General features: G+C 37.0%; 1 protein-coding gene across 1 annotated transcript in view; it reads left to right on the top strand.

The window, feature by feature from the left end:
- Positions 1-16,258, top strand: part of LOC148954341 (uncharacterized) — an 85,514-nt gene that overhangs the window by 1,070 nt on the left and 68,186 nt on the right. The window contains exon 2 of the mRNA XM_089087046.1: positions 9,877-9,939. Coding sequence (XP_088943172.1) covers positions 9,909-9,939 — 31 coding nt within the window. The 5' untranslated portion in view covers positions 9,877-9,908. The remainder of the gene's footprint in view (positions 1-9,876; positions 9,940-16,258) is intronic.

A 16,258-nucleotide genomic window follows, 5' to 3' on the forward strand; every position in this document is an offset into this window, starting at 1 on the left:
AAGATCTAAAAAAATTTCACTGTCTTAGAGAAATTTTCTGTTGTTTTACAACTCCAAATGTTTGCCTATAAGGACTTTAACCCTATACAATGGGGCTCTATGATTGTTTTGTAGTTAGGGAGGGAGGAAGATGCCTCAAAGAGTGCATTTTAATACCAAACATCCCTCATTAGACCTTCAGATAAATACAGAATTAGTTATAAGGGAGAGATGAAGGGAGGGTGGAGGCAGAAATTGCTGTATAACCCCCAGAGTTGTATCCAGGACTTTTTTTGGGGGGGTTATTTTTTCACGTGGTTATTTTTTTGGGGGGGAGGGGGGGGGGGTGGTACAAAAAAATAAAACCACATAAAAATGTGAAATTTATGTTTAATCCCTCTTGATTTCTGGTAATATTTCCGGTCTACGCTGTTATTATGAAAGTAAAGAGTAACATTATGCCCCAAAAGGAGCAAAATTTATTCCATATAAGAAGGGAACTTCCCCTTCCTCATTCCCAGCTCCACCTTATTCCCGCAGAGACTTTGGAGGGTACTCATTCGATCAGAAACTGAGAGTTTTAGTCCTTTTTTATAAGTCAAAAGTGATTGGACACCAACCAACCGCGAGGGGGTATTTTCCAGGGGGTATATTCGGGGGGAGGTGTATTTTCCAGATGGAGTAAACGCAGGCTCCTCAAAAATGCAGCTTCAGTTTATAGTAAGAACAAGAAAGCTTAGAGGGATATTAAAAGGAGAAAGGTCCGACAAGTGAAAGAATAGAGAAAGAAAGAGAGACATATAAAGAGACAGAGCTTTAATTTAAGTAAAACTTTATAACCGAAAAAAAAAATTCCAAACGGGTAACAAAAATAACTTTTACTGCTTATATTAAAAAAGACAAAAACTCGTGCTCAGAAGATAAATAGAAGAATTTTTCTTTAAACAAGGATGCTATGTTTTATTCAAACCAATCATGTATACTTTTACCAATTTTTGTGTAGTTTACTGCACGAGCTTTATCACATTGGCAACTCTGCCCAGTTCACGGTTTCCCCATATTTTTTTTTCATGTAATTCATCTGTTTCCGTTGTTTTGTTTGTTTCTTTCGGCGAGGGGAATTAATGAATTTCCTTATGGTAAAATTTAGCCCCATCCCCTACTTTTCAAAGCATATTCCTATGGCAGTCCCGGAACAGCATCGGGTAAGTGTGCATTGGGGATCTCGGACCCAAGCTCCCCCCCCCCCAAATTTCGATGTTGTTTATAATTTGCCAGGTTCATTTCTTATATTCTGTATACACCGTTTTGGTACTTGTCTGTTAAACAGAACATCCTCAAGAAGTGAAGTTAGAGTTAGGTTAATCATAGCGAAATTAAATTAAAAACAATTTTTCAAGTGAAAGTAAGGAGCACCATGGACGTAGGGAGGGGGGTCAGCCGCCCCCCCCCCTCCTAGACCTTCAAATTTTCTTTAGATATGGCTGAAAAAGCAGATGGTTGGAAAAGCAGTTGATAAAAGGCCCTCCATCACGCTATCGACTGCCCCCCCTAGACAATATGCTGCCTACGCCGATGAGGAGCACCATTAAAGCATAAAATAAGTAAATTCATTATTACGTATATAAAGGGAGTTGCACTCTCAACACCTCGCTCTTTACGCTAAAGTTTTTTAGCACTTTTAAAAATGTGTCTTATTGTTCTGATTAAAAGGCCCTTGTGTTTCAGAAGTCATTATTAAAGAATTGGGACAAAATTCAAACCTTAGCGTAAAGAGCGAGGTGTTGATAAGGGGAGAACTCCCTTTATGTACGTAATAATTTCTTTTAAGTTTTAATGGTGCTCCTTACTTTCAGTTGAAAACTTACTTTTTTTTTATTTAATGTCTGATGGTTTTTTAAATAATGCCAGGAAATCTGGCCCCCCTCCACGGAGAAACCCCCTCCCCCAGAAAATATCCTCTAGACAATTCAATTCCGGTGAAAATTTACCCCGGACAATTACTCTTTACCACTCTGTGTGTAAAATTGAGACGGAAAAGAGAAAGCAAGACAAATAAAAAGAATCTTGCGTAAGAATTCTGGCAAATTCCCCCAGTATATAATTTCCCCTGACAAGTTCACTCCCTGGAAACTTCCCTCCCAATGGAAAACTCCCCCGTGAAAATCCCCCAGCAGAAAATTCGTCCCCCCCCCACCTGAAAATGTATGCCTACTTCCCAATAACAAATACTATGCGCAAACAATGGGCAAATTTTATAACTTAAAGACCTTTCCCCTGCAGCTTTGGGGGGAGGGGGGGTCATGTTATACCCAAAGGCATAGTTATTCGGCCTTTCAACTATGACGAACAAAATGGCTGTATCAAAATTATGATCGGACGATTGTGGGAAAAAAGAGGCACGGGATGGGGCCTAGTTGCCCTCCAATTTTTCGTCACTTAAAAAGGGCACTCGAACTTTTAATTTCCGTTCGAATGAGCCCGCTCTTGATATTCTAGGACCACTGGGTCGATACGATCACCCCTGGAAAAAAAAACAAATAAATACGTATCCGTGATCTTTCTTCTGGCACAAAATACAAAATTCCGCATTTTTGCAGACAGGAGCTTCAAACCTATACAGTAGGGTTCTCTGATACGCTGAATATGATGGTCTGGTTTTCATTGGGGTCTCTTGATTTTTAGGGGCTCTTTTTTAACTTAATCAATTTTATATATTTGAAATAAGCATAAAAAGCCGATTCTTTTGATATATCTATTGGTATAAAAATTATGTTTCTTAGAGTTTCGGTTACTATTGAGCCGGGTCGCTCCTTGCTTAGAGTTCGTTGCCACGAACTGCTTGATAAAATTTCAATTTTCTTTCACAATATTTTGATTCTGAATTGACTCATTTACGTTTATTTTTAGATCAATTGATCATTAAGTTCGAAAACCGTAACTTCAATGTAAAAGCAAAAGTGTGGAGGGGGAGAGAAGGGCATAAAAACTTAATAACATGCAAGTTAATCTAAATTCACTATTAGATCCAATCTACCAAGGTGAAAAAAGTACAAATGAATGAATAAGCAAATAAACCCACAGAATGATAATCTTTCATGGGATAAATACGAAATTCTGTGTTTTTTTTTGCAGATACAAGGATAAAACCTTCACTCAGGGGATCTCAGACCTGGTGAATTTAAGTGTTGCTTCTATGATCACAGCTTATCTTTTTCAGATTTCTCTACTTTTGATAAATTTTTACAATATTTTAATCACTGTAAAAAGTAGATTAGTTTGATATACATATACAGATTTCTCTTAAACTTCCGTTTCTCAGAGTTTCGGTTAGGAAACAGATTTATATATTTACTGTTTCCAGGAATACTGAAAATGTAAAGTGGAAGGCAGTAGGTAATTAAAGCACTTACAACATTCTATTGCTATAAGATGCCAATGTAGTGGAAAGTAAAATTCAGCTTAACGACGGGGAATGGCCACCCCTGTCATATTTAAAGTTTCTTTAATTTTAATGTTTTTAATGTCGCTATTGGCTTTCACATGGAAAAAAAATATATATAATTTTCGCATGTTGTTTTGTTTAAATCGTATGTAATTTATACACGGGACAATAACCCGCTTAAAAACACAACATATTACCGCTTGGGGTTGTGGAGTTGTGAACTAATAGATTCTTATAAGTCTTTTAGATTTCCTGCCAAAGGACTAGATTACCATTTTGTTTCGACATTTCGGCCACAACTTCTGTTCTTTGTGAGTTATTAAAAAAAAAACAAGTTTTTTCAACTATTAATTTAAAAAAAACTTTTTCCACAAAATAAGTTTTTCAAAGAAGAGTAAAGAACTACATTAAACCAAAAATTAGCAAAAACAAAATAAAAAAATCTACCAAGCATGAAACTACCACAAGCCAGCATCAATAAATAAATCAAATTCAAAACGCACAGAAATTATAATAAATGACAGTATCAAACTCAAAAAGAGTAGAAATTAACATGAGTTGGGGGCAGAACCCTTATGACTTCCCAAGGCTAGAACAAAATTTGCACTTTATTGAAAAAATATAAGTGTTTTTACTTTTATAACTTTAATAAATCAAATAATATTAACATTATAATTACTAAATATTAGTATATGTATATTAAACTGACAATGCACATTCATTTGTATTTTTTCAGCAAAGTGCAAATTGTGTTCTGGCCTTGGGAAAGCATAGGGGTTTTGCGCCCAACTTATGTTCATTTCTGCTCGTTTTGACATAACATGATTTGATTTAGTTCAACACTCTCCTCAACGTTCCCTGAAAGATTCATCTTAATGCCCTTCGTCTTTTGGGAAAGTAGAAATCAAACATGCATATCTCTATCTTTTCTTTTAGGCAGCACAATTGCGCTGCCTAAGTAAAGAATACAAATGAATGTGCATTGTCAGTTTAATATACATATACTGAAATTTAGTAATCAAAATGTTAATATTTTTTGATTTATTAAAGTTATAAAAGTAAAAAAAATTATGTTTTTTCAGTAAAGTGCAAATTATGTTCTACCTTGGGAAGGCATAGGGGTTTTGAGCCAAACTCATTTGAATTTCTGCTCGTTTTGAGTTTGACTCGGTTATTTATTGTAATTTCTGTTCGTTTTGGGTTTCATTTATTTATCGATGATTATTTGTGGCAGTTTCACGCTTGGTAGATTATTTGATTTTATTTTTGCTCATTTTTTGTTTAATGGAGTTCTTTACTTTTCTCTGAAAAACTTATTTTGCGGAAAAAGTTTTTTTTTAAAATTAATCTCGGGAAAACGCGACGTTTGTGGGGGGTAGCTGCGCTCTGCTCACGTTGACTCTTAAAAATGGCACTAAAGCTTCTGATTACCTATCTAGTGAGTCCCCTCCAAAGCTTATATGACCACCCTTTCTATAAAAACCTTATATTGCCCCCAGGGAATAACTTACAACCCTTGTCCTGAGAGTTCTGGAGGGGGGGGTGTCTTCCTTACAGACATAATTTCCAGACCCTTCAACTACAATGAACAAAGACTACTATCTCCAAGTTTTGATTGGAGGTGTTTGGAGAAATGATATGTGTGTGTGGGGGGGGGGCTGGTTGCACTCAAATTAACTTTGCCTCTTAAAAAGGTCACTATACCTTCAAGTTTCAAATCAAATGAGCCCCATCTGAGGTTTATACGACCGCCCATTCTATAAAAACCTTATATGCCCCCAGGGCATAATTTACAACCCTATCCCCTGGGCACTGGGCTAGTTGCCCTCAATCACTTTTGACTCTCAAAAGGGAACTTGAACTTCCAGTTTTCCACCAATGGAGCCTCCTTTAAAGCTGAACAACCATCCCTTACATGAAACCCTGAAATGCCCCCGGGGCGTAACGTACAACCTTCGCTTCCAGGCTTTGGTAGTTTGTATCCACCCTGAAAGCCTTGTTATATTATCTTTGGACTATTTTGAATAAAATGACCGTCTAAAAATTTCTACTGGATGCAATTTCGGGAAAACACGATGTTTGGGGGGGGAGTTACTGCCCTTTGATTACTTTTACTCTTAAAAAGGGCATTAAAAGTTCTGATCACCAATCCAATGAGTCCCATCAAAAGTATATACGCCCACCCTTTCAATAAAACCTTACATGCCCTCAGGGAACAACCTACAACCCTTTGAATAACCTTTGCCCTGAGAGCTATGGGAGGATGGTCTCCCTCACAGACATAATTTCCGCACCCTTCAACTACGGTGAACAAAACTGCTATCTCCAAGTTTTGATTGGAGGTGTTTGGGAAAAAGATCGGTGTGGGGGGGGGGGGTAGTTGCTCTCAAATTACTTTTGATTCTTAATAAAGGGCACTATAGCTTCCAATTTCAAATCAAATAAGCCCCGTCTGAAGTTTATACGACCGCCCATTACATAAAAACCTTATATCTTCCCAGGGCATAACTAACCCTATCCCCAGGGTGCTGAGGGGTTTTGTCAACCCTAGATGCACTGTTATATGCTCTTTGGAATATTTTGAATAAAATCAATAGCTCACAATTTCAAGCAGATGCGTTTGGTGAAAAGAGGGGTTTTCAGGGAGGGGGCCAGTTACCCTCCATAAATTTTGACTCTTAAAAGGGAGCAATAACTTCCAGTTTTCCACCGAATGAGCCTCCTCTAAAGTTAAACAACCACCCTTCCATAAACACCATAAATTCCCCCGAGTCATTACTTAGGACCTTCCCCCAGGCTTTGGTAATTTGTATCAACCCCAAAAGCCTTGTTATATGGTCTTTGGACAATTTTGAATAAAATGACTGTCTCAAAATTTCTATTGGATACATTTTGGGAAAACACGACGTGTGGGGAGGGGGGGTATTTGCCCTCTGATCACTTTTACTCTTAAAAACGGCACTAGAAATTCTGATTCACAATACAATGAGTTCTCTCTAAAGTATATACGACCATAATTTCTATAAAAACCTTATATGTCCCCAGGGCATAGCTTACAATCCTTGCCCTGAGAGCTGTGGGGGCGGGGGTGTCTTCCTACAAGACATAATTTTCATACCCTTCAACTACAATGAGCAAAACTGTTATCTCCAAATTTTGAATGGATGTTTTTAGCGAAATGATGGGCGTGGGGGAGCTGGCTGCTCTGAAGTTTTGACTCTTAAAAAGGGCACTAAAATTCCCTAGTTCAAATCAAATGAGCCACATATGAAGCTTATACGACCACCCATTCCATAAAAACCATATATGTCCCCAGGGCAAGATTTACACCAAATCCGAAGGGCACTGGGGGGTTATGTCAACCCTAGAGGCATTATTATATGTTCTTTGAATTATTATGAACAAAATTGCTATCGAAAAATTTTAATCAGATTCGTTTGGGGAAAAGAGACGTATTCAAAGGGGGGGGGGGCTTGTTGCCCTCTGTCACTTTAGATTCTTAAAAGGAAACTAGAACTTCCAATTTTCATCCAAATGAGACTCCTCTAAGGGTTATAAAGTGGCTATCTCAAAATTTCTATCAGATACATTTCAGGAAAATACGAGGTTTGTGTGTGTGGGGGGGGGAGGGGTATTTGCCCTCCGATAACTTTGACTCTTACAAAGAACTCTAGAATTTATGATTATCAATCCAATGAGACCCCTCCGAAGCTTGTACGACCACCCTTTTTTATAAAAACCTTACATGCCCCCAGGGCATAACTTACAACCCTTTCCCTGAGGGCTGTGAGGGGTTGTCATCCTTAAAGACATAATTTTCAGACTTTTAAACTATGTTGAACAAAATCGCTATCTCGAAATTTTGACTGGATGTGTTTGGCGTAATGATGGGCGTATGAGGGGGGTTGGTTGCCCTCCAATTACTTTCGACTTTTAAAAAAGACACTAGTCCCTTCGATTTCCAGTTGAATGAGCCCTTTTCGAAGTTTCTATGACAGCTCCTTCGATACGAAGTGCCCTGGTCTAAAACCAAGAAAAAAAATAATACATTGCGCCAACATCGTTCTTTACTTAGGCAGCGCTATTGCGCTGCCTATGATAGTGTTCACACTGGTTGAACTAGGCAATAGTAGAAGGAAACCGACATTTTATCTGTTAGCCAAGGCTGCTTTGAGGAGCTCAAAAGTATTTAGTGCTGCACTACAAAATTTTGAGCAGTTTTAAATCCCTCTATTCTATTGGTAATGAAGGTAACTGGGCACTCCTCTATTGTGTTCTGGCTCTGAAGCACATGAAGATCAAACAGTTCGTGGTAACAAATTGCAAGTAAGGAGTGACCCGGCTCAATAGTAATCGAAACTCTAAAAAGCGGAATTTTGATACAAATAGATACATCAAAAGAATCGGATTTTTTGATTATTTCAAATACATAAGTTTCATCAAGCTTAGTTACCCATTAAAAGTTGCGAGCCTGACAAATTTGCATTATTTTCGAGGGAAAACCCCATAACAGTCATAGAATCTTAATGAAAATGACACATCAGATTCAGCGTATCAGAGAACCCTACTGTAGAAGTTTCAAGCTCCTGTCTGCAAAAATGTGGAATTTTGTAGTTTTCGCCAGAAGAAAGATCACGGATGAGTGTTTATTTGTTTTTTTTTTGTTTTTTTTTCTTCCCAGGGTCGATCGTATCGACCCAGTGGTCATAGAATATCGCGAGAGGGCTCATTTAAACGGAAATTTAAAGTTATAGTGTCCTTTTTAAGTTACCAAAAATGGAGGATAACTAGGCCCCCTCCCACGCTCATTTTTCCCAAAGTCACCTGATCAAAATTTTGAGATAACCATTTTGTTCAGCATAGTCGAAAAATGTAATAACTTTGTCTTTAAGGATGACTTAATCCCCCACTGTCTCCGGGGGCTGGGTTGCAATTTGTGAACTTCCCCATTATTTGCATATAATATTGGTTATTGGGAAGTTTACAGATGTTTTCAGGGTTTTATTTATGATGGGGGGGGGGGGTTGACAGGAAAGTTACGTGGGAGAATCTTTCTATGGAAAAGTTACGTGGGAGAATCTTTCTATGGAGGAATTTTTATGGGGGATGGAGATTTTCATGAAGGGGCGCTGGATTTCCAAGCATTATTTAAAAAAGGTCAGAAATTAAATAAAAAAAACAAGTGTTTTTCAACGGAAATTAAGGAGCAACATTAAAACTTAAAACGAACAGAAAATATTACGTATATAAGGCGAGTTGCCTCTCCTCAATTTTAATTAAGTTTGAAAAGAGTTTATTATTCTAATTTAACAGTCTTTGTGATTCAGGAGTCATTTTTAAATAACTGAAACAAAAATCAAACCTTTAGCGTAAAGAGCAAGGCGTTGAGGAGGGGACAGCCCCTTTCATTTACGGAATAATTTCTGTTCGTTTTAAGTTTTAATGTCGCTTCTTACTTTCAGTTAAAAAACCTTGTTTTTTATTTAATTCTTGAGAAGGAACCAGCTCGCCAAAAAAGGGGGCTTGCCAAATGTTTGCACCTGCTCAGAAACGTTGCTCTCTATTTTTCTCTTCCTGTGAAAAAATTTGGTGCAGTGAAATTTGAAGTGGAAGTTGGAGGAGAGTTTCTTGGAAGACAAATCGAAAAAAGTGCATTATTCAAACAGCAGATTAAACAAGAGAAAATACAGTGCTGGTTTTAATTTAAAACTTGTATTCCCTGTGAAACATGGGATTACGAGACAAGCTCACGTCGGTAACTTGTACTGCAAGGACTCAGTACTTATATAACTAAATTTGTTAATTTCAGATCTATCCATTTCAGATACCATCCGAGAATTATATTACTAAGAGAAAATTTTATGGGGAAAGATTCAAGCTTGTTCAGAAATAGGATTTAAAATTTAGAAATATTTTAATTTTTTTACATCCCTTCGAACGCACATATTTGCATCTAAAAAGGAAAGAAAATCAAACCAAATTTCAAAAATACAATTTCTATTGGCCAGATAAAACCGATTCTTATGGATTAGAGCATTGTTATTTGGGGCTTTTTGAATCTCAGGTCGTAAGCTCAAGCATTGAAGCATTTTTTTTTATCTGAAACAATAAAATTTTTGTGTAAGCAGTAGAGTCAATAAAGGGGGGCAGAGGTCAGGTGCTCCTTTTTAATCCCCTCTCCCCTGTCTAGAAAAATCCCTTTTCGGGTGTATTTCCATTGAAAATGCCTTTTTTGGTATTTTCGTTGATAATATTTAAAATCCAACAAATCCTCCTTCCTCCTGATGGATTTTGAAAGATACCCCCCCCCCCCAAAAAAAAACAAACAAGAACAACAAAATTCACGAACTGACACCACAGTTTTCAAGCCAGAAAAGAATGGTTTAAAAAATCACATTTACATTTAACCGTGTTTTAGTGTGTTACAAAGTTACTTTTTTTCTATTTTTTAGGACGCTTTGGGATATTGACAAAGTTGAATAAGATGCAACACAAAGATGCACCCCCAGCGTATTGTAAGTATTTAGCATTCTTTTCCATAGTCACTGTGAGTAGTAAGCTTGTATAAGGTTTCAGGGGATGTTGCATAAAGCGGATGGCGGATTGCATAAAGTGACCAAGCAAGTTGTATTTGGAACCAGGGAGGAGATCGTATAAAGCGAGCGGACAGGTTTCTGAGCCAACACCTATTTTCTGGGCTAATCAGAGAGATCAGATACAGAGGGCGCTCCATATACGGCAACTTCATTAGTATAATAATCGGATTCAAATATAAGGGGTGATTTTCAGTGTAGTTTATACTAGTAAGAAAATTCAATTAAGAGAGAGAACGTTTTATTATTATTTGAGACGATATTAGCATAAAAAATGTGAGGTACGTTTACACTATTGGATCTTAATAGTGGAGCAGGTAGCAGCAATGATACAATGGCGAGAGTACCAAACGTGGCAGTGGAAATTACACGAGGATGTAGACTAAGCCTTGAATGGGACGATATGTATGCAAGATATGTGATATCATTGAGCAAATTTATATTGGAGGAGCAATTATGCTTTGCAGTTAAACTGCTTATTGTGCATATAAATAGACTTCAAGCTGCTTTAGATACACTAATGAAATATATCGAGGGGAATAAATTGAATCAGTCATTATTATTGTTGTAATTGTACTCGATAAAATTGTTTCTAAATCGAAGATATTTTTTTCTATAGTAGGTTAGCATATACTTTTTAGAGTAGAAAAAGAATCCTGGTTAGTCGGAAGTTGATTGTGAGAGTGTTAGGACTCTAATAAATGGATAGATTTGAGAAGGAGAAAATCATAGGGAATCTAGTGTTTATGGAAAAACATTTGATTCTAGATGATGATTTTCTGCAGTTATCAGTTCAAAGGAAGATATTTTCTCAGGGAATGCTTGTCGATATAATGAAAACTGATTCTCCGTCATTAGACTATTGCATGAAGCTTTTACGTCGTGGTCCAAAGGCATTTACAAAATTTATTGACATATTAATCACAAGACAAAATTATATAGTGGATTTGCTTTTAAACACACCCTAGCTTAGAAATTTAAGACTTTTTTCATGAGAAAGAAGTTGTTCAAGGAGGATTTACTCCTGTCTCTCCCTCTCCCACTCAATTTGTTGATCGTAGCTCAGTTTCATTTTGGCGGTGAGAGTGTCAACACATGAAAAATGTTCTATATATGTCCACTATGCATGTATACACTGGGAATCTGGTAATCATTTGAGAATTATACAATGATTGATGTGTATGATGAAAAATGCCAATTATGCAGCCCGTATAAATTGCATAGAGGATATGCCGTACAAATTAAAGGTTGTAATTCCCGTCTTGGAGGGGTGTGTGACTTTCATCATAGAGGACACCTATGCTCTAATTGCCTCTATGATAAATGTAATCTGTGGGAGAATGCATACCCTAGTATGATTGGGAAGAATCCTAAGCGTGATTTTATTTTATTGCTAGGAGACTGGTATCGTCGTGGCTCTAAATTGTTGTGGAAGGATAAAACAGGTTTATGATTAGACCGCTTGATCTACAGGATAAATTGATTTCTACATCATCGCTTTAAAGGCAATAGTTGATATAATGACGAGCCTTTTGAATTTTATTTAACTGTTAAAGAAAGTGATTTTCCATTTGAGGACACTGTATGTGACATTGCTTCAAATAATTAAATTGAAACATGCGAATTTTATAAAACGAATGAGAATAGTATTATTGACTATACAAAGAGATATGATAAGAGTGAAGTTACATTATACTGTAGAAAATGTGACCCTGACATTGCAGCACATAAGGATCAGCATACAGTTAATTCAGATAATCTACCTGTATTAGTTGTTTTTGACAAATTCCTACACGTAGTAGAAGAAGAAATTTAAAGAGTAGAACAGTCGTTTTTATTATTTGTATACATTGTTTTGATTAATAAATCATATTACGTACATTTTTGAAAATTTTGTTCGCAGGGCACTATAATCAATATTTAACACCCTTGAAAGCACATTTCCCACTACGAATTCGTTTAATCGAGGAAAGTCAACGTAAATGTTAAAAAACTGCTTGTAGGTATAGCCACGACATCTGAACATGAAAAAGAGTAATGCATGAAAGCCGCATGTTTTAGTCGTTAAGTCCTGTACTCTCCTCTGATTTTGAATAATAGTTTTCCTACTACTCTCAATATAGTTGTTGATGTGTGGAGTGTAGAATTTATATGATAGGCCAAAAGGATCAAAACATTCGATATTCTTCGCTGTTTGAAAGATGCGTAGCCAATTACCTGTCTTCAAACTCGATGGACTGCTATTATCAATGATTAGAGTATAGTTAACACATCGAATGTTTCCAATGAAGTTCGATGGTATGCAATAGAACTTGTACTGGGACATGTATAAATCCATATTAAATACGCTGATTATTTGGTTTGTGTTCATGGTGCTAGGTGTAGTAAAACACTACCGTCAGGTGTGATTTCCCAATAGGTTTCAAATTGACTCAATGATATTAGCGTGGTACTCTCAGTCAAGGCATTGGCAAATATGCAATCTAAACGTACATTCCTTGTTCGTACTATACTAATATCCTGGGTGCCAGACAGGTCCAAAACAATTACACCATGATTTTTTGAAAACAATGAATCGGTTATTCCATTTTCAAATAGTTGTGAATCATGATGTAGGGGTTGCATGGTAAACTCATAGAGAATTATGTAGGATTTTTTATCAAATGATAGAGTGTATAGTGGGATTCCATTCAGTTTGCACGCAAGGCTAGATAGACCAAAAAAAGAATTAAAATTATGAGGGGATGCAGTCCAGGATCCAACGGCACTGGCACTCTTCATAAAGGCCAAAGCGAGTTTTGATGGGATTTCTCCATTGATAAATGATGAATCGGTACAACTGCGAGATCGGTATAAGTCCGATGGTATGCAATAGGACTTGTACTGGGACATGTATAAATCCATATTAAATACGCTGATTATTTTGTTTTCATGGTGCTAGGTCTAGTAAAACACTGCTGTCGCGGGTGATTTCACAATAGGCTTCAAACTGACTCAATGATATTAGCATTATACTCTCAGTCAAAGCATTGGCAAATGTGCACTCTAAACGTACATTCCCCGTTCGTACTATAATAATATCCTGGGTGCCAGACAGGTCCAAAGCAATTACACCATGATTTTTTGAAAACAATTAATCGGTTATTCCATTTTCATATAGTTGTGACTCATGATCTAGGGGTTGCATGGTCAGCTCATAGAGAGTTCTGTAAGATTTTTTATCAAATGATAAAGTGTATAGTGGGATTCCATTCACTTTGCACACAAGGCTAGATACACCAAAAAAAAGAATTAAAATCATGGGGGGTGCAGTCCAGGATCCAACGGCCCTGGAACTCTTCATAAAGGCCAAAGCGAGTTTTGATGGGATTTCTCCATTGATAAATGATGAATCGGTATAACTGCGAGACCCAGTGGCAATGTATCGTGGATTAGTGATCGTATGGGGGACAATAGGTTTAATGTTGTTATTATTGGCTCTTAGCTTTTCCACTGCCAATGCAACAGAACTCATAACCTGTTGTTTTAGAACATGAAGAATTGCCTAAGTGATAATGACATTTGCATCAGGTGCTGCAGCAAGTGTTTTCCTCAAAATGAAATTCGATGGTGCTAGTTGCAACTTTATGTCAATCTTGACATTGGGGGGTAACCATTGGGATACATTGAATATCTCAAGATTTAATTCTCCAACTAGATGATACTCCTGGGTCACTGCAGCAGTTAACTCACCGTCAGTATCAACACCTGATCTAAATTCATAGCCCAGTGCCCGACCTCTCAGCTCCTTATATGCTTTTGGGGTTATCATCATAAATTGTATGTAGCTTGCATAGTTGGATAAATTATTGCTAGTGCTCGCCAATGTTTCATTAGTAAATACATTAATTTGTTTGAATAGGTTGTGTAGGATACAGTTTTCATAGGACAGACCATCGGTAGCAGTGGGAGTTGTATTGTCTGACTTTTTTTTCACCGCAACATTTAAATCAATTAATGGTGATGATAAATCAATGAGATAGTCTTCATTGGAAAATATCTGAAAGTGTATATTTTCCGAGAGGGGTTGTTGAGGATGAAATTGTTCATAGTAACGGTACTTGACGCTCACATCAACATTTTCAGCATTGAATAGATTCAACGAGGAGCTGATTGATGGATGCGATTCTTTGTGGGGGAAATAGGTCATCTTAAGAGAAGAAATCCTTCTTTGATCTAACAATCTTTTTCTTCTCTCTTCTTCGTTTTATTCCTCAAAGTCGTTGTTGATGTCCTTCGCTTCCCACCTGGGTTGAGACTGATGAGTGAATGACGACCACGTACCCTTTTTAATCCCTTCCATGTTTTGCTGAGATTTTAATTGCTCACCAACGGCTCTTGCTAAAGATCTAATATTTTCTTTAAGACTCTCGTTGAAATTTTTACCCGACCCCCAGTCCTGTAGTGTTGAGGCAGCGAAATTTGATAAAGCAGGTACAAGATATTTTCTGGCAAGGGGTAGTGCAGAACGAAATAGCCTAGCAAACTAGCTACCAAGACCATAGCCAGACACTGTAGTACGCCCTTTGTAATAGTCCAATCCATTATCTATTTGACCAGGACACGGAGCACCAACATAGCAGTCGATATCACGACAGACAAATTGAGTTCTTGTATTGTTCATCTTAGGCAGTGACGATTGGTCGAAAATGACATGTAATCACAACCAAACCTTTTGATATTGCTAGAGGATCACCTAATTCAGTTCTTAATGTTAACTGACAGAGTTTCAAATATGAAGTGTTTACGGGGATATAGTGAAGGTGTTTTATATTATAATGATAAATGTGATCTTGATTGGTTTTTCGTTTAAGAACTCTAAGCAAAGGGACATTGCTATTGCCAAATATGGATGTTTCAACAAATGAGGCATACAGAAATATACCAGTGTCCTAGGAGAAGGCTGGTGGATATTCAGCAAAAAGAAGATTAGAGCTTCCGGTACTTTTACCATTGATTATATTGAGTTTAAAGCCAAGAACATCTTTTAGATTATCATTGAGAATAACCTTTTCATTGGCAATGGGTGAGCTAATTTATATCCTCCACTCTTCCTTTGAATAGTTGAAATTAAAGGCCTCTTTTTTAAGAGCGGAAAGTCTTTTATTGATAGAACGACACAAATTATTCATACAGCTGAGCTTCTCGTATGGTGATTCAACACACGGATAATCCAACCAATTGATCTTTTGATTTTTAGGTTGTTCACTAACGGTTGGTGGCCAATCACGGGATCTAATGTTTATAGCATATTTTCGATCCTTACTCGGGATATCACAGGTATTTTTGAGAACACAGTCGACAAGAGCCACTTCATACGCACCGTCGAAATTGATGGCGGGAGAGAGTTTCGTCCAGAAATCACTTGTTTTATTCAAGTCATTGTAGACAGGATCGGAGACGTTGGACATAAATGTTACATAAAAATCATGCATATGCATAGCGACTAAAAACACTGATTGCAAGTAGAATGTACTTTTAGCCTACGGTGTTTTGTGACTCCTTTGAATCTCATCTAGGTTTAAGAGATCTGCTTGTATTATATGTAGGGGGAAAAAGGCTTTAGTTTTTCGATAATGATTAGAACGAAGTCTATGATTTCTATGTAGAGTGCAACTTGATTCATTTTGTAGATAATCTTGTACGCTTTTAGTGTGAACATCAGTGACTTTGGAAAGAGTGGTGGGGGAACTAAAAACTTCCCACTTCACCAATATTTTCATAAACACGTTTCAAAACTTCATCCATTTTGAATGTAAACGCGTAGTGTAACGTCCACTACTCTTTTTTATACTAGCGGAAGGTGGTCGTGATGACGTTGAGTTTATATCCATACGTCTTCGCTATTGTCTGCCTATCAGCGGTGTGCTCCTCCTCCTCAACGTCAAATCAATGTTTCCACTTGGTGTGCTAGTATTTTCCAAGATTGATTTAAAATCTTCTTCTTCTTCTTCTTCATGTTTTAATGTTGTTGATGCTGATGACGAGGAAGGAGTATGTTTATTCAATTTTTTTAGAACTTGCTTCTTGCTAATAAGGCTTTAGGGGAAATTTAATGTATTTAGAAAGTTGTATAGATGACTGTCAAATGATAAAAGTCCTCTACGATTTATAACCATATCATAGATTAAATCAAATAGATTATAGCTCTTGCCTTGAATTATAATCTCTTTCCCATTGCTATCAACTTGAATATGATCTT

Source organism: Artemia sp. Qi Xiang Cuo, chromosome 3, assembly GCF_049724085.1.
Source record: "Artemia sp. Qi Xiang Cuo chromosome 3, ASM4972408v1, whole genome shotgun sequence".
Taxonomy (NCBI): Eukaryota; Metazoa; Arthropoda; class Branchiopoda; order Anostraca; family Artemiidae; genus Artemia; species Artemia sp. Qi Xiang Cuo.